This window comes from Sardina pilchardus, chromosome 2 (assembly GCF_963854185.1).
Source record: "Sardina pilchardus chromosome 2, fSarPil1.1, whole genome shotgun sequence".
NCBI classification, from domain to species: domain Eukaryota; kingdom Metazoa; phylum Chordata; class Actinopteri; order Clupeiformes; family Clupeidae; genus Sardina; species Sardina pilchardus.
The window spans coordinates 34,289,549-34,308,351 of record NC_084995.1 but is presented as its reverse complement, the minus strand read 5'-3'; the positions used below and the strand labels follow the sequence as shown (position 1 = coordinate 34,308,351).

The 18,803-nt window shown below is 40.5% G+C and overlaps 1 protein-coding gene and 2 gene segments (V, D, J or C); all 3 read left to right on the top strand.

Annotated features, from left to right (window-relative positions):
• Positions 1-9,534: 9,534 nt before the first annotated feature.
• LOC134099448 (uncharacterized) lies at positions 9,535-16,577 on the top strand. Its single transcript, XM_062552327.1, has 5 exons — positions 9,535-9,641; positions 9,760-10,134; positions 10,835-10,891; positions 15,174-15,526; positions 16,506-16,577. Exons 1-5 carry the CDS (start codon positions 9,575-9,577, stop codon positions 16,575-16,577), a joined length of 924 nt encoding a protein of 307 aa, XP_062408311.1. The 5' UTR covers positions 9,535-9,574.
• LOC134102309 (T cell receptor alpha variable 9-1-like) lies at positions 10,862-12,503 on the top strand. The segment is given in 3 exon segments: positions 10,862-11,006; positions 11,132-11,517; positions 12,399-12,503. Coding segments are annotated over 3 exon segments (438 nt in total).
• A 1,472-nt stretch (positions 16,578-18,049) lies between the features above and the next one.
• LOC134099438 (immunoglobulin lambda variable 4-60-like) lies at positions 18,050-18,601 on the top strand. The segment is given in 2 exon segments: positions 18,050-18,128; positions 18,297-18,601. Coding segments are annotated over 2 exon segments (384 nt in total).
• The last annotated feature ends 202 nt before the right edge of the window (positions 18,602-18,803 follow it).

The window sequence follows — 18,803 nt, the reverse complement described above, 5'->3', positions numbered from 1 at the left end:
CCCCGTGGTCCTTTCCGGATCCCACCCTACTCTCTCTCCCACTCGTTTCCTGTCACCCTACACTGTCCTGTCTGATTAAAGGCATAAAAGCCCCAAAAAATATCTTAAAAAAAAAAAAAAAAAAAAGCACATCTGTCATTTCTTACTTATCCATGTGGATTATTTTATCTCAACATAATGAATGAGACAAAGCTGAAGTACAAAGTAATTTTTATATTTTGGTGTGCAGTGTGTTCCAGTTTCCAGTTCACATTTCCCAATTACAGTTTTTTCCAATTGCTAACACACTAAAATGACACACATAGCACAATTATTTAAACTAACACAGAGAGAGCAAAACTTCTTCTCAAGTCTCCAAAAGTCTAAACACATTTTCTGCTTTGCACACATTTTGCAATTCAAAATGGCACTTTTTAAATGCACTGAACACGGTTCTCTGCATAAGACATCAATCTGACATAAAGTCACATGTTTGCCATTTCAAAACAATGCCATTCAAAATGATACTACATGAGCTACAGCAATTGACCAATATATGTGGCACTTTTGCGTACATTATTTGCAGAGGGCATCTCAGTCAAAGAGGACAGACGGGCAGTTGCCCGGGCAACTCTGCCCTGTGCATGTCCCTGTCGAGGGCAAGGATTAAGGAGGTGAACTGTACGTGAAAAATATTTGTTATACTTAAAGAGGAAGTATATTGAAAAAAAAAAGTTTTCTGTTTTTTTGTGTTGGCCATCAGTTCATGTGTATCTCATGATGATCAATGACTTTATGATTATTTTTCTTTCGTTTTTTTCTTTAGGCTATCTTTTTTTTATGCAATAATCAGTAAGGACTAGTGGAGTCCTTAGTGCAAAAGGATGGATATTTATAACATGGATATTGTTGATGCACATTATAATGAGAATGTCACAAATTAATGATGTCAGAAACTCTCCATAAAATGTAATACACAATTGTCACACTATTACAGTAATGTGAATGGACCAAAGTTGATTTTGATACTATTGTTGCAGATATCATACTTACAGTGTAAGGTATCTATTTTCACTTTTATCCCAGCTTCCAGCTCATGTCACATCTAATATTAAATATTCTGATCAATTTAGTCACTTTATTTATCAGAAAATGTAACCGACTAAAATCACCTTGACATGTAAGAGTTTTTATTGTGTACAGGCTGACATGGATCTGCAGTGTGGCATACAGATGTCCTCAAAGCAGAACCTGCCCCCTTTCCACAGCTAGAGCACACACACACACACACACACACACACACACACACACACACACACACACACACACACACACACACAGTAATAGCTCTGATGGCTGTGAGCACCAACACAGAACACAGTGTATTCCTCATGGAGACAGCACTGCTCCTCATCCTCATCATGGCAGCAGGTACTTCTGATGCTCTACACCTCTAATGCTTTACATCTCCATTTTTCTTCTAACTCTAGAGTACATTCAAATCATGAATTACCTGTTTGCCCAATGCTATTGTTGAGTACTGCCTACCAGTGGCGTCATGCCCATTGAAGTAAAGGGGGCACGTGCCCCCTCTGATTTTTCGTCCCTGATATTTTTTTTAATCATAACTCTCCGATTATGCTCCATAATAATCCATTCCAGAGCCTATAACAACTCTGGATGTGTAATAAACCTATAGCTAATGACCGGCCATCAGCCCTTTTCCTAAAATTGGTGTCTGTAGCATACTGTATATGTTCCCGTAGTAACGCACGCACGGTGAGCACGCATTGTTGTGTTTATGTTGAACTGTTACAGTTAACGTTAGGCTACACTTTGAACAGTCAAACTGCAGTTTGGACTGCTACAGTCAATGGTGTTGAAGTGGTAAGTAGGCTATGCAATAAATCAACATTACATTCGGAAGATATTAAAAAGTAGCGGAATTATTTGTGGACCAGGAAATGTTGGTGATGATCACAAAGTTCACCAAACACTCCAAAATCGCATTTCCAGGGAAGCCGGCTTCTCAGGGAGTGAATGGGCAGTGGGATGTAGCCCGCCAGGACAAACTGTTTTAGCCTATCTACCACTCTGAACGTGGCTAGAACTCGTTGTGATTGAAAGCATAGGCTATGTCGCGATTGGAGAGGAAGCGTTTCAAGTTCAGGGATGCGTTGACGTGTTGGCAGGTGAAGTCAAAGCTAAGACAAGTTGCAGCTCAAATTCTCGTAGGCTACAGTGTATTTGTGAGCAATACAGTTTTTAGCAATTTATCCTACTGTAAATGAAACCGTAATGTGGAGTTAGGTTCTACAGAGTTTGTGACTTTTGTTTCAGTTGTGTATTGTAGCCAGATAGCTCGCTATAGGCTAAGGCCACCCACCCCCCTAGTCCAATATAGGGCACTACCCCCCCCCCCCCCCCCCGTCGGAAAATTATTGCAACGTCGCTGATTGTGCCCCCTAAGAATTTTGGCTTGCATGACGCCTCTGCTGCCTACCTAATATGTTTTTCTTTCTTGCAGATATAATTGCTGACGAAATCAGTCCTAAACAGGAATATTTTACTAAAGTTGAAGATGAAGCTGTCGAGCTGAAATGCTCTTATAAAACAAGCTCCACCTATGCTACTCTTTACTGGTACAGGCAGTATCCTCACCAAGCACCTGTTTTTTTGCTATGGAAACAAGGGACAGGTGGTTCATCTGAACACATCCCTGACAAACGATATGAATCCAAAACCTCAGAAACATCCACAGAGCTCCATATTAAACGTCTGACTCTGGCAGACACAGGCCTCTACTACTGTGCTCTGTGGGTCGCCCAGTGATACAAACTCACTGTGATGCTGTACAAAAACTCAGAGGCAAACAGATGCATTTTTTATGTAAAGAGATCAAAGTAATTTCCTCTTCTTGGTTTAATATCAGTTAGCCGCCATGGTTTTAAATTGAGCGATTGTGTACACCTGTTATTTGAATGTGGATAACATTCTGTATAAAATGACTTACAGGGACTTTATGTTTTTGAAATGGGTTTAAAAAGTTTTAAAAATAGCAGTATTTCTTGCAAATAACACAACATGTATTACAGTAACTGGAGTTTAATGTAAAATATTGCTGTAATGTGTCAAACACTACTTTCGTGAATAACGGCTTCAAACTGTTCTGTGAAACTACTAACTTGTGGATTGAGTGTCTGCAAGGTGCCTAATAACCAAGTAAATGATATCAGATTGTTTACCCAAAAGGAGAATGGACATACCACTGCAGAGTCTTTTCAGGAGCTAGAGGACAATTCAGCAATTTAACATTCAGTTCTACCCATTTCCAAATGTTGAATTATGTATATCAGAGCAGAACATATAGCCTAAACAACAGTGAAAGTGCAGTGAAAAAATTTGTGCAGACCAAAAAAAAGTAAAAACGTATCATGAAAAAGCACCAGACTCTGCAACATTCTAATGGTCCTATTCAGGGCACAGGCAGCTAGATAGATAGATAGATAGATACTTTATTGATCCTCAAGGGGAAATTCAAGAAGCTAGTGGATGATGAGGTGATGTTTGCTGTATGTGAAAAAAAAAAGTTTTATCTTAGAGACCGTGTAAAAAATAGCTTAGAGAACCTTTAACCCAAAAAGAGAATGAATGTAATGACTAAGTTCATACAGGAAAATCGGAGTGACGCCCCTAATTAGTGACAACGCAACCTAACCAATCACCTTAGCTCCTATACGCCTGCGCTAGTTTAAATTCTCCGCAGTCTCCGCTGTCAGATTCACCTAGCTCTTGCGCTATGACGCCGTTTATTTGCTCCCTCCTCCTCCCCAGCTCCACCTGTCTAGATCTGCTTAAAGGGGGATTCTCGTTAATTTCTGCTTGTCTTATTTATTGTGGCAGCAATTTACAGTGTTACTTGTATTTATGCAGCTTCGCAGCTTTAACTTTGCAGCAGCATCTTGAGCAGATCTAGGGCGCCATGACCAAGCATACTACCTTGTACTTACACTAATAAAATCTTATTTACTAATTCTGAGAGTTTCCTGTCTGAACTGTACAACTGTAGTCTCTTCAGAAGAGGAGCTAGGACAAGCTTCAGTTCTAACAATTTCCAAATGTTGTACTTTATCCCTGGTTATGAGAAAACAACATATTAGAATAGTTGTGCTATGCAGACAAAAAATGCCAAAAAGTGAAATGAAAAAAACATCAGACCCTGCAACATGCTGTTGGAACGTTCCCTCCACTTGGTGTCCTGTTGTCCCTGTCAGGACTTATTTTCCGATAATGACTGGCAGACAATACTTTTTCCCTTACTTGGTAGACATCTAACTGAATTTTGTAGTACAAAGCACATCTGTCATTTATTATTTCTAATCTAATACTTATCTATGCATGATGTTTCTTCTCTACATAATTAATAAATGAGACAAAGCTGAAGTACAAAGTCATTTCACTATTTTCAGTGTGCAGTCTGCAGTGCATTTCAGCAGAGAGGGTTAAAGCGGAGCGAGAGGCGCAAACGTTCGATCATTTCCGCATTCTGTCTTCGCAAAGGGGAGGGGGGCTAAATCCCCCTTTAAGCAGACCTGTTAACATTCAAACTGAACTGCTTGCCAATCTGACAGAGATCGATATCCCACTATGACGTCTTTGCGACACGCCTCTTTAAGCAGACAGGAACTGTTTGAATTTGTCTTCCATAGAGATGCATTATGTTGCTCTATCTTGTCAGTAATTAAGGATATTTGATTTCAGGTTACAGTTCACATTTCCCAGGTAAGTGGAATTACATGACATATTACAGCTTAAATACTGTGCACTGTTTGCTTGTGTGGTGTGATCTCGTCTCCAGTCAGAATCTCAGAGCTGAAGTCTGAGCGCTTAGACAAGAGGAGGAGCTCAGCAGCAGGTGGGATGTTTCCTCTGTGAAGAGGATTGAAGTAGCAATGAGTGCACTGTACTGAACTCCAGTAAACACCTCCACAATGTTGCTGTCTGGACTTATGTTACTCGGTGCCTTAGCAAGTAAGTTATTCAATGTATTAGGCCTACATAATATGGGCTTTGATGAGAAGAAACTGCTGTTATGCACAAAATACTGTGTGTTTGTAATGGTAATATTTTTGTCACTGTTTTCATCTTTTCTGGTTTTAAGGTACTGTTTTGGGCAATAAAATCACACCAGACAACAGCACAGAAGTGTACACAGAGGAAGGACTGAATGTTAGCTTGTCCTGTAGCTACTCCTCTGCAAATTCTCTCCAGTGGTATGTCCAGTATCCCCGATCAGCTCCACAGTTCCTCCTGCTTGTGCTGCACGCCACTGGGAAAGACCCGAGCCCAGGCAAACATCCTCGCCTGATGGGGAAACTAAACCAAGAGAAAAATAGAGTGATTCTGGAGATCTCCTCCGTTCAAGTCTCTGACACTGCACTGTACTACTGTGCTCTGAGGCCCACAGTGACTCTAAACCACAGACTGCTGTACAAAAACCTGACTGAGGGTGAATTCATATTTCAATGAATATGGGCATACACAATTAACTTCTGGAGTGTGCACTCTCTTTCTGTATTTCATATTATATATCCCCGTTATCAGTAGCTTGTCCAAAGAGTCGGCGTGTATTCGCTTTCAAATACATACAATTGAATACCATCTGAATGCTAGAAGTAACCTTAGAGAATGTTTTCACATATTTATCTATTTCACAGACAGACAGACAGACAGACAGACACACACACACACACACACACACACACACACACACACACACACACACACACACACACACACACACACACACACACACACACACACACACACACACACACATACATATTACATATGTAATACACAACATAGAACCTGTTTTACACATAGGCTACATGGCGCCATCAAGTGGATAAATGTTGCCTGTTCCGTTGAAAATAACTGAATGAAAGTGAATCAAATTCAGTTGGTACTATTTGAGACACCAAGGGCTCTAATGCTGTAGTCTATGTGATACACAGAACTAGGCAGTATACTGTACCACTTAAAAAGCATCATCATCTCAGTATACTCACTTACAATAGGCAAAACTTAACATCAGTATACAGTACCAGAGATAAGCAGAGATCAGCGACTGGCATCTATATGGTGAATGATGAATCCCTCTTCCAGAGAATATACCTTTTTTCCGTTCGTCATAAATCTTTCTCAAGAATAGACTACATTTTTGCATCCAAAACTCTTTTCAATGACATTTGCAGTATTGCAATGACTCCAATAGCTTTATCCAATCACAGGGCTGTTCTAGTTTCTCATTAAGGGTTGGTCAACCTAGGGCAGTCCGGTGGCGTTTTAATACATCACTGCTTCAGAATGACACATTCATACACGAGCTGGAGGCAGAGTTGGAGGAATTTATTCAAATAAATGGCCCTTCAGTGGATGATCCACGTGCACTGTGGGAGGCAGTTAAATTTAAGGGTGCATCAGAAATAAAACGACTTCCTCATGTAATCTCAATAAATCCAAAAAACATTGTGTAAACTGCTTGGAGTCTGAAATTGCTGCCCTTGAAGAAGAAATGCTAAATAATACTTCTCCAAAAAACATCTGTAAGCGACAAAAATTATGTGATGAACTTGGCAGCTTGTTAAGAAGGGAAGCGGAATTTACTATCCATCGGACTAGGCAAAATCTTTACTAAAGCAGCGCTCGTCCCAGCCGTTTGCTTGCTTATAAACTAAGAAAGAATGATGATCTAGCAAATATATCAGCTATAAGGACTAAGGAGGGGGACATAACATCGGACTGAAGTTTGAAGTCTGAAGACTGAAGTCTTTACACATCAGAGGTGCCACAGGATTGTCTGCTCTGAATTCCTCAAACCATTGCAACTACTGTACCCAAATTGTCTCCTGAAGCTGTGTGTTCCTTAGAGGCACCTATTCATTTGGAAGAACTGAGATTAGCCATTAAAGCAATGAACAGAGGCAAGTCTCCGGGCCTGGATGGAATACCACCAGAATTGTTTGAGGTCCTCTGGCCCCAGCTTGGCCCTCTTTTGTTGAATATGTTTAACTTCTCCATTAACAGAGGCTCCTTCTATGCTAGTTCAAATATTGCAATAATATCTCTGCTGCTTAAGAAGGGCAAGCCATCCAACGTCTGTTCCTCTTACAGGCCTAGTCTTCTGAATTGTGAAGTTAAGCTCTACACTAAGGTCTTAGCGACACGCTTAGAGTGCTTCATGCCCCATTTGGTTCACCACGACCAAACTGGGTTCATTAAAACTAGACTAGCGTCGGACAAAGTCCGCCGCTTGCTTCACATTATAGATTCAGTTTCCAATTCAGAAGATCAAAATGCCATTCTTTCATTAGACGCTTTCGTTTCATACTACAACAACAAACCATCACTGTCCTCAGACTGTATTCTGTATTGCATTTCTAACACAAATGGTTAGAGTTTCAAAAGTGCAAAAGGTTGTGAAACATTCTTATGTGTTTCATGAACATCTTAACTTTTTCTTTTTTTCAGGTTTCAGTTTACAAGATGACATCACTCCAGCTTCTAGAGAACTCCTTCTGTCTTCTCTCCTGCACGTCGTACTGTATAGCCAGAGGAGGAGCTGAACAGACAGACAAACAGCATTGTGGTGACATCAAGTAATTGAGTGGAGAACTGATTCCAAGCAGAAGTGTTCACCAGCCTCCCCATAAACTACACCATGTGTTTTACCATGATGAGTTCAGTAGCGCTGCTACTATTTTCAACGCTTCTAGGTAAGAAACATTATTTCATAATCTAAACAGTTTGCAACTGTATTCGGCATGATATCTTGTACACTTACATACACAAAACTGAATAATTTCCCTTCATTTGTAGGAAAGAGTGCTGAAAAATATATTGGTCCAGAAAGTGCAGAGAAGTGTGCCATAGAAGGACAAAATGTTCAGCTCTCCTGCAGATACAATGGAACTGCTAATGGTCTGCACTGGTATCGCCAGTTCTCCCAGTCTGTGCCACAGTTTCTCATTCTGGATTATCAAAACATTATCACCAAAGCAACTCCCCCTGTTCCTGGGATATCAATCAAACATGACAAGACAGCGCAGCAAGTGTTCCTGGAGATCTCATCTGCTGAAGTATCAGACTCTGCTCTTTACTACTGTGCCATGGAGCCCACAGTGACAGGAAACCCAGCTGCATCCAACAAAAACACTCAAAGATTTGATATGGTAATGGCAATGGCAATTATACGGATGATTAAAAAAGATTGCCATGGGGTTTGTCATAATGTCTGTTTACATCTAATCCAGTACCTAAATAGGTGTATTTTTGGGGAGGATTTCCCAATATTCAAATATAATGTTATTAAATGCATTTTCAGTCTACATGATATCACTATTATATGTGGGGGAGCTGGGAGCTGAACGATTGAGTTTGAGCCTCTTCATCTCTAGCATGTGCTCCCCCACCTTTAATGGACAATTTGATTTGTGTAATGTTTGATAGTATAATGGTTCTGTACTCAATATGCGATACGCGATACGACATGCGATTCAAGTTGAAACTTTCTTGAGAATGCGTAGTACAAAAAATAGTACGTTTGAGAAATGCAGTGACATCTGACAATCACCCTGGGTTCCAAAAGTCTCAAAATAAAATGAAGTAAAACAATGCACCCAAGGGACACAAAAGTGCTGTACTATACTTCATCAGAGGCAACAGCTCTCACTCTTCTTAGAATACCACCACACCCTTTCAGGTGTCTTTTTATTGGTCCATCTCACATTTTTCCAGGTCAAATGTCTCATCTGCCCAGTCCGGCTTCACCTCGCCCTGGTCCTCTTCCTCTCCCTCATGCAACTGTTTCTCTCCCTGGTCCAGGCATTACTTTTTTTTAGCTCTGCTCCCCTGTGTTGCTCTTCATACTGAACAACAACATCCATTCAAAAAGTCCCTCTTAACAGTGTTGTCATTCATCCATGAGATGGCAGCATCACATTCCTCAAGACAACTGAAAATCAGCATAACTAGGTTATTATCTCCGCCAAGGAGGTTATGTTTTCATCTGGGTTTGTTTGTTCGTTTGCCTGTTTGTTAGCAAGATACAGTAACTCAAAAAGTTATGGATGGATTTCGATTCAATTTTCAGGAAAGGTCTGAAATGACCCAAGGAAGAAACGATTTTCAGAGTGATCCAGATCGTGGTAATGGTGATAATGGTGTCCCAACCATTACAGTATCAACTGCATTAAAATCTGTTCTACTTTTTTGATTTCAGAATGATTGATTTCACTGCTTCTGAGGGAGATTCAATAACTCTGCCCTACTTACACCAGAACCAGAATATCAACACAGTATCTGCTCAGGTAACAGAAGCCTATGCTTCCCTATAATCATGCTTAGACGGTTCTCAGGCACGGTCGATGATGAAGGTTTCAAGAAGAGATTTGTGTCTGACTCTGCTGTATACTACTGTGCTTTGACAGCCCACAGCTGCACACTCTGTCTACCAATCAGGAGAGGAGCTGAAGGAGGTGAGATCTGATGAGATGAAAGAAATGACTCCAAACAGATTTCAGCCTCACACACGATGAACTACACAATGTGCTCCACCATGATGATTCCTCTGACAGTGCTATTGCTTTCAACCTGCCTGGGTACTGTATGCTCTCCATCACTCAAAATCATCAGCAGACAACCAATCGTAACATTGTCTTACTATTAGTTGTATACTGCAAAACTGAACTTCTGAACTGAATTTCCCTTTATTTGTAGGTAAAAGTACTGAAAGCCCTATTGCTCCTGACACTGTAGAGACGCATGCTACAGAAGGAGAAAATGTTCAGCTCTCCTGCAGGTACAATGGAACTGATTACAGTCTGCACTGGTATCGCCAGTTCTCCCAGTCTGTGCCAGAGTTTCTCATTCTGGATTATGAAGGTTTTATCACCAATGCAACTCCCCCTGTTCCTGGGATATCAATCAAACATAACAAGACAGCAAGACAAGTGTTCCTGGAGATGTCATCTGCTAAAGTATCAGACGTTGCTGTCTACTACTGCGCCATGCAGCCCACAGTGACAGGAAACCCTGTTGCACTCAACAAAAAGCCTCACAGTCAAGATGCATGGGAACAGCACAAAAACAATAGTGATTTACTGTAAAGTCACATGAGGGGATTTAAAGTTTTAATGTGTAACTGGCATTGGTGTATAATGATGTGTCAATGCATCCAACTGACTCTGAGGGGGCTGTCCACAGAGGCTGTATTTTTTTTTTACAGTGCATTCAGGGCACAGGCAGCTTGTGGATGATGAGGTGATGTTTGCTGTATGTGATAATAGCTTAGAAACCGTGTAAAAAAATCGCTTAGAGCATCTTTAATCCAAAAGGAGGATATGAACATACATACTGTAGGCTCTTCAGAAGAGGAGCTAGAGGACAAGCTTCAGTTCTAACAATTTCCGAATGTTGCACTTTATCCCTGGTTATGAGAACACAACATATTAGAATAGTTGTGCAGACAAAAAATGTCAAAAAGTCATATGAATAAAACATCAGACCCTGCAACATGCTGTTGGAACGTTCCCTCCACTTGGTGTCCTATCTGAATATTGTAGTACAAAGCACATCTGACATTTTTTAATTTCTTATCTAATACTTATCTATGCTTCTTCTCTACATAATGAATAAATGAGACAGAGCTGAAGTACAAAGTAATTTCACTATTTTCGGTGTGCAGTGCATTCCAGTTTACAGCTCACATTTCCCCAGTTAAGTGGAATTACATGGCATGTTACATTTCAAATACTGAGCACTGTTTGGGTGTGTGGTGTGATCTCGTCTCCAGTCAGAATCCCAGAGCTGAAGTCTGAGCGCTTAGCCAAGAGGAGGAGCTCAGCAGCAGGTGGGATGTTTCCTCTGTGAAGAGGATTGAAGTAGCAATGAGTGCTCTGTACTGAACTCAGTAAACACCTCCACAATGTTGCTGTCTGGACTTATGTTACTCAGTGCCTTAGCAAGTAAGTTATGCCATTTATTAGGCCTATATAATATGGGCTTTGATGAGAAGAAAATGCTGTTATGCACAAAATATGTTTGTAATGGTAATATTTTTGTCACTGTTTTCATCTTTTCTGGTTTTAAGGTACTGTTTTGGGAAACAAAATCACACCAGACAGCACTGAAGTGTTCACAGAGGAAGGACTAAATGTTAGCTTGTCCTGTAGCTACTCCTCTGCAGATTATCTCCATTGGTATGTCCAGTATCCCCAATCAGCTCCACAGTTCCTCCTGCTTATGCTGCACGCCACTGGGAAAGACCTGAGTCCAGGCAAACATCCTCGCCTGATGGGCAAACTAAACCAAGAGAAAACTAAAGTGTTTCTGGAGATCTCCTCTGTTCAAGTCTCTGACTCTGCGCTGTACTACTGTGCCATGGCGCCCACAGTGATACTAAACGACAGACTGCTGTACAAAAACCTGACTGTGGATGGAACTAAATTCAAGATGACACGGTCTAATCCCAAAAAGGTTAAAACGTACAAATATGTATTTTTTTCCCCCCTAATCATGTTTTACGTAAAGTACACAGGCAAATTTAAATACCATATGAATGCTAACAATCTTTGAGTAAATTCAACAAGCCACGGCCAGAATGTTTTGACACAATTTCCCAAAAATGTTTATTATCAGTGTAGTTAAAGTTATCCTATTTATTATTTAAGTGTCAGATTGGTTTTTTTGTTGTTGTTGTTTTTTTGCTGGGATGTGCAAAGTCCAAAGTCTGACTAATAGCTATGCAAAATGCTATGCAATGGGTCAGATATATAATATAATGGCGTAAATATTTGCACAATAACTTTGCAAAGCATTTAAATTAGGGTCTTTGTTTATCCAAGAGGAACATTTAGTCAATCACTGTACACCAGCTGAAAATACTAACATTTGGTGTCATTTCAAAAACTGCATTATTTGAACCATCGTTTTTACTGAACCTCTTTCTTTTTGTTTGAATGTGGGAAATTAAGTCTTCTTCATCTGACATCTGACATAAATCACCCCTTGTTTCCAAAAGTGTCATAATAAAATACACAAATACAGTAAAAAATTCACAGAAGGGACACAAAAGTGCTGTTCCATATTTGATCAGAGACAGCAACTCTCACTGTTGTTTGAACGCCACCAGAGTCTCCCAACCTTGCTTCTCCCTTTTGTTCTGGTCCAACTCACTTGTGCAGGTCCATCTACTCATCTGCCTACTCTTGCTTCACCTCTCCCTGGCCCTTTTCTTCTCCCTCATGCAACTGTTCCCCTCCCTTACTCAGGCATCTCTCTCTCTCTCTGCTCCTCTGTGTTGCTCTCCACATTCAACAGCATTAGTCCCTTTTTACAGTTCTGTTATTCATCCACAGGTGGCAACATGACATCCCTACTCGCTGTAGGTTATTACTGTAAGCCTGTCAAAGACTCTGAAGAATCAAGTTGAAAAGAAAATCAGCTGATAAAACCCTCTTGAAAGACACTGTTCTTGAAAGACACCATGTAATGTAGCCATGATCATTTATTTCTTATTTCTATCTTATTTCATTTTGGTAGGTGTCCAACCATTTTCAACATTGCATTAAAATTAGATGTATGGTTAGATGTTATCTGTTCTACAGCTAAGAGGATTTCTCACAAATGGAGGTTCAGTAACTCTGCCCTGTACTTACAGTACACCAGCACCAGTTCAGTGCCGTACCTGTTCTGACCAGCAGAAAAACACATGGCTCACGATCTTCTATAGCAAGTTTCACAGTGAAATTCAAATTCTGGTGTGTGATATTAGGCACACAGTGGTTGTGAGGAATCTGAAAAAGTACTTCTGGGTTTTTTCGAAAATCATGATAAAAGATGACAGAAGCTGTATTTTGCTGCTAAACTTGCTATAGAAGATAGTTGAAGACCAGTAACCACTCGGGGAGCTGCACATTTTTTAAAAACGAACGTTTAGGGGTGTTTTAAGGACAGAATAGTCCATGTAGGCTACAAAGCGAGCAATGTTAAAGCCATACAGAGCTCCATTCTAAAGCTGCCAAATTCCACAAACAGGCTCAATCGTCAAGATTTTGGTATCAAACACTCGTTTTCATGCTAGGCAATACAGAAAACGGGCTTAAAGTGTAAAATACCGAAATATTCCTTTAAGAAAGCTACAGTCAGATCCTAAATATTTTCCCTGTAGATTAATCAACATGCAGAAAAATAAAATCATTAGTGCATGGAAATATTTGGAGTGTCACCAAATGGACATGATATGTTACTACATGGCAACACATAAATGGAGATTAACTGGTAATCCTGAGTGACATGCATAAACATTAATATTCTGGACATGCATCTGAAATTGAAAAAGAAAAAAAAAAATCTGTGCTACAACTGTAGCTGCAGCTAAATGGCCAGTGCTCCCAGTGATCTACAATGCTAGGTCTGGGGACGTAATCTAAACGTGCCTTTTTGCCTCTTAACAGACTGAAAATGTTCTGGGCAAAACGATGTGTTTCAACTCATTAATTGTGAAGAAACCGTTTGAATTCAAAGTTTGTACTGTCACATACCAGTTTACATCAGTCGCTTCCAGGAAAGCCCATTAACCAATCAAAACGTTTCTCTTGTCATGACTCATACCTTTAATGCTCTCTCACAACTCATGCACTCATGTAGCAACAGCTCAGAGAGCTTTGAGCAAACATGTTTCAGATAGAGATATCACTTATGGTCATCATTCTCATACTGGCCACAGGTAGGCATTTTCAATACACACAATATTTTCTCCAGGATAAATACAAACAAAACAATAGCAACGTTCTATGACATAATTTCCTCTGTTTTACAGATACGTCTGCACAAGATACAATTGGTCCAAAAGATGACAACGTCTTAGTAAATAAAAAGGAGTCAGAGTCAGTGACTCTAAAGTGCTCATATGATTCAGGCAGCAGCTATGTGCGCCTTTACTGGTACAGGCTGTATCCTAACATGGCACCACAGTATCTACTCTACAAAGCAGCTCGCTCATCAGCTGGCTCTGATGAGCGTGATCGTCGTTTTACTTCCATAGCATCCCAGTTTTCCACTGACCTTAATATTAATGATCTGACTCTGGCAGACACAGCTCTTTACTACTGTGCTCTGAGAAGTACCTTCCCCAGTGATACAAAGTGTCTGAGATGCTGTACAAAAACCTGCACACAAATTATGCCTTTGAAAAGATTGTAGATCAAAGGAATTTCCTGATTAATTCAGATAGCAATGCACCACAACTCTATGGTGGAAGCCTGACTGAGTGTTTGTGGTCACACCTGTTCTCTGTGTTAAATAGTGAATCCCCATCACTACTGCTGCCAAATATTGTACAGGCAAGGGCAGCTGAATTGAATTATAATGAGTGGGCTAACCTTTCATTATCAATAAGTACACTCTACTGCTAAAAGACTATTTGGGTAAAATCAATTTGAGTAGAGTCATCATCACTTTTAATAGCACTGCACATTTTGTCTGAGTTTTGAAAATGGTGAAAAGTGACATACTGTATCTTTGGTCACAGTTACCTTGCATGACACAGGAATAATGTTCCACATACAACTTAACATAACATGTAATCACAGGCCTCGAGAGAAACTGTGATCCTCCTTATCAAAAATCATTACCAACGGTCAGTCTGTGTGTCATTGGAGATATTTGGGGAAATCAAACACTTCATTATATAATATTTGTTTCAATTCAGACTTAATATGATTTCAAATGTGTGCTTATTGTTATTAGACTGGGCTTATCCTTTATAGTCAAATGGGGTTTCAGTCTGAGAAATCACCAGTCCCCAACCATCACCATCAACCACATGGTGGCGCCATTACAGCTCCCTACACTGAGAGAGCACTTACTATGTCATTCATTCTGTACAAGGCAGCAGAAACACTGCATTTCATTACACACTGAGATGACAACCTGTTGAACTGAATTCCTCCTCTCCTCAGAAAAGCTGTTCAGCCATGGAAATTGTGGAATTGCGACTGTGGAACATATTCCTATTTGCTCTTTGTTGCTTTGGTGGGTTCATAATGGTCACCATTTGTCATCATCTTTGCAATAACACCACATTTAGTTGCAAGTTAAATGATAATATGTTGTTTTATTTCTGATTTCAGAATGCAGAGCTAAGGACTCTGTTGATCAGCTTGGAGGATTTATCACTGCTACTGAGGGAGCTTCAGTAACTCTGCCCTGCAATTACACCCGCATTAGCACAGGACTGCTAGCACCATATCTGTTCTGGTACCAGCAGAAACCTAATGGACTCCCTGTATTCATGCTGAGACGGTCCGCAAGCACGGCTGATCATGATGAAGGTTTTAAGAGGAGATTTGTGGCCAGTCTCACCTCAAACTCAGCTCCTCTTATAATCCTGAATCTGCAAGTGTCTGACTCTGCTGTGTACTACTGTGCTCCGAGGCCCACAGTGACGGAAGACCCAATTGCTCCCTACAAAAAACCCACACAGGCAAGGTGGAAATAGCACATGTCCTACTATTAATAATCAGTCTATTAGTGTCATTTCATTGAACAAGGTATATGGAAAGGGGAGGAAAGGTGCATTTTACTTTCTTCCATGTCATGTACTGTTGTGAATTGGCATGTACGTTGCCACCCCTTGGGCTTCCCCTGAGCTGAAGACCCAGTAAGACAGACAGATGGACTTGGAGGTATACCTAGGGGTGATTCAGTGATTCTCAGCATGTAGAGCGGCAGCTCACAATTTCCAAATCTCTACTGGTAGCAGCACAGGAAGCCTGGGCTGAGATGGTACTCGGACTGACACTGGGAAAAATGATGCACAGTTCGAGAAGTAATTCACTGCTAATCTCGGTGCCATTTCACCCTCTCTGACCATCGGTGTTGGTGATTATGCTCATTTGTCTGCTCATTCTTAAGTTTCTGCATTTTTCATTCATTACTAATGTCATTGCCACAACATACCTAAGCTCCTCCTTAAATTGAGAGAGGGAGAGAGACAGAAAGAGAGCGGGAGCAAGAGAGAGAGAGAGAGAGAGAGAGAGAGAGAGAGAGAGAGAGAGAGAGAAAGAGAGTGGGAACAAGAGAGAGAGAGAGAGATTCATTTCAGTATCAAAATCAGCACAGTTTGTCATCATGCATCACTGGCTGAGGGTCTCTCTTCTTATTGCAGCAACATGTTTTGGTATGATATTACTATTGTGATTTCCTTTCTGTCTACTATCCATCACTAAACTGTAGTCAGTGGATGCCAAGTTTAGTTTATGTTTGTTTATTTGCACAGATTAAATTGCAGATTTAATATTGAATAATTGTACATGTGTTTGAAATTAAATATATGTATAGTATTGTTTACAGCTTTGGAAACTGAGCAGGCAATCACAGACTAAAACTGAGACAGTCACTGCTAATTTCTGCTGGTTTGGCTGTTTGGTTTTGATCTAATCTGTATCTGAATGTATCTGCAGTGTGCAGAGGAAAAGAGGACACTGTTGACCAGTTATCAACGTCTGAGACTGCACCAGAAGGAGGAACCATGATACTTGGTTGTAGTTATGATACAACTGCCGATAATGCCTACCTGTTCTGGTATAAACAGAAACCTAATGATCATCCTCAATATATGCTGGCGAGATATTCATTTGGAGGTGGTGATGGAGAAAAGGAATTTGAAAAAAGATTTCTTGCTGAACTCAACAAAACTACAAAGACAGTTCCTCTGACAATCAGGAATCTTCAAGTGTCTGACTCTGCTGTCTACTACTGTGCTTTGAGGCCCACAGTGACAGGAAACCCAACAACACTGTACAAAAACATCATGCTCCACCATGAATATCTAAATAAAAAATATACAAACTTACATTAGCTGATTTTCCAAGAGAAAGCAATTCTTGCCATTGTGATCAATTAAGACTCAATGCAGCTCACTCCAAAGTGAAACTGAAAGTGCAAGAGTGATGATATTACTGCGCCGAGTCAAAGTACTATTCCGCCACACAATATAGCTATCCTTCTTATCCGCTTAGAAATGGACCAGGTTTTATTTTGTCTCACCATACTTGGTCGTGTGACTACTCGTGTAACTGTATTTTAATAGGGAAAACATGAAGGTGTTTGGTCGTTTCTAACTTCATCTCTGTTTGGATCCTAATGAATGAACTGCGCTAGCTAAGTACTACCAAAGTAGCACCGTGCGTCAGAGCCTTTGAGTGCACACATTGACACGTGAGAGGTACAGTACTGTATGTATCAACTCGTCTTGGTTAAGGGAATGACGTAGTTTAATATGAAAAAACGGTGGAGTGTTCCTTTAAAGTGTTCTTATTGCTCTTATTATTCCAGCCCACGTCAGTAATGTTACATCTAATGTCAAACTATTATGATCAATATGATCAGTTTATCATCAATTTAACAGACTTAAATCCATACAATGTCAACCTCACAGAGTCGTGTTGTGTACAGGCTGACATCGATCTACAGATGTCCTCAAAGCAGAATCTCCCTCCTTTCACACACACACACACACACACACACACACACACACACACACACACACACTGTTACGACTGTATGTGTTTCTTGTATTGTGTGTTCCTAGTGCTGTTTGTCCCTGTTCCTCTTCCGTTCCTATCTCTGCTCAGGTGCATGCGGGCAACGACCTTAATTGGCAGCACCTGACCTGGTGATTGACTGGGAGTTAAAGGCTCCAGGATCCAGTTCCTCAGGAGAGGCTTTTTGCGTGGGGACTGCTGACTGTCTCGTTGCCTCTCATCTGGGATTTTGTCTTGTTACCTTGATTTGGACTTTAGTTATGTTGTTATTTAGTGTCTTGTGATTGTATGTCTAAATGTTAATAAATCCCACTGGTTGGGTTATTTTAAGAAGGCATTCTTGTTTATTAGAATTTGGGGTCAGTGGTGGATTATTGTTCACCCCTAGAGGGCCATGTTTATAGTGGGGTGTAACAACACACACACACACACACACACACACACACACAGTACCAGCTCTGATGGCTGTGAGCACCAACACAGAACACAGTGTATTCCACATGGAGACAGCACTGCTCTTCATCCTCATCATGGCAGCAGGTGAACTACTTCTGATGCTCATTACCATAGAAAATTACGCATCACGCATCTAACAGTTTACATTTCTATTTTCGTCTACCCTTAAAAATGACACTGAAATTGTGGATGACCTGTTTGCATATTGCTTTTGTTGTTGAGCACTGTCTCCTAAAAATGTCTTTCTTGCAGATGTAACTGCTGACCACATCAATCCCACACAGGAACATTTTACCAAGGTTGAAGATGAAGCTGTCAAACTGAAATGCTCTTATGGAACAGGCAGTAGCTCTGCATATCTTCTTTGGTACAGGCAGTATCCTTACCAAGCACCGGTATATTTGTTACAGACACAAGGAAAAGGTGGTTCATTTGCAGTCATCCCTGACAAACGATATGATTCCAAAGCCTCAGAATCATCCACTGAGCTCAATATTAAACGTCTGACTCTGGCAGACACAGGCCTCTACTACTGTGCTCTGCAGGTCGCCCAGTGATACAAACTCACTGTGATGCTGTACAAAAACTCAGAGGCAAACAGATGTATTTTCATGAAGAGAGATCAAAGTAATTTCCTCTTCTTGGTTTAATATCAGTTAGGCCCCATCTATGGTTTCAAACAGAGTGAGTGTGGTTACACTTGGGTTAAAATGGGTTTAAGTGTTTTTTCAGAATGAATAGTATTTTATATATATATAT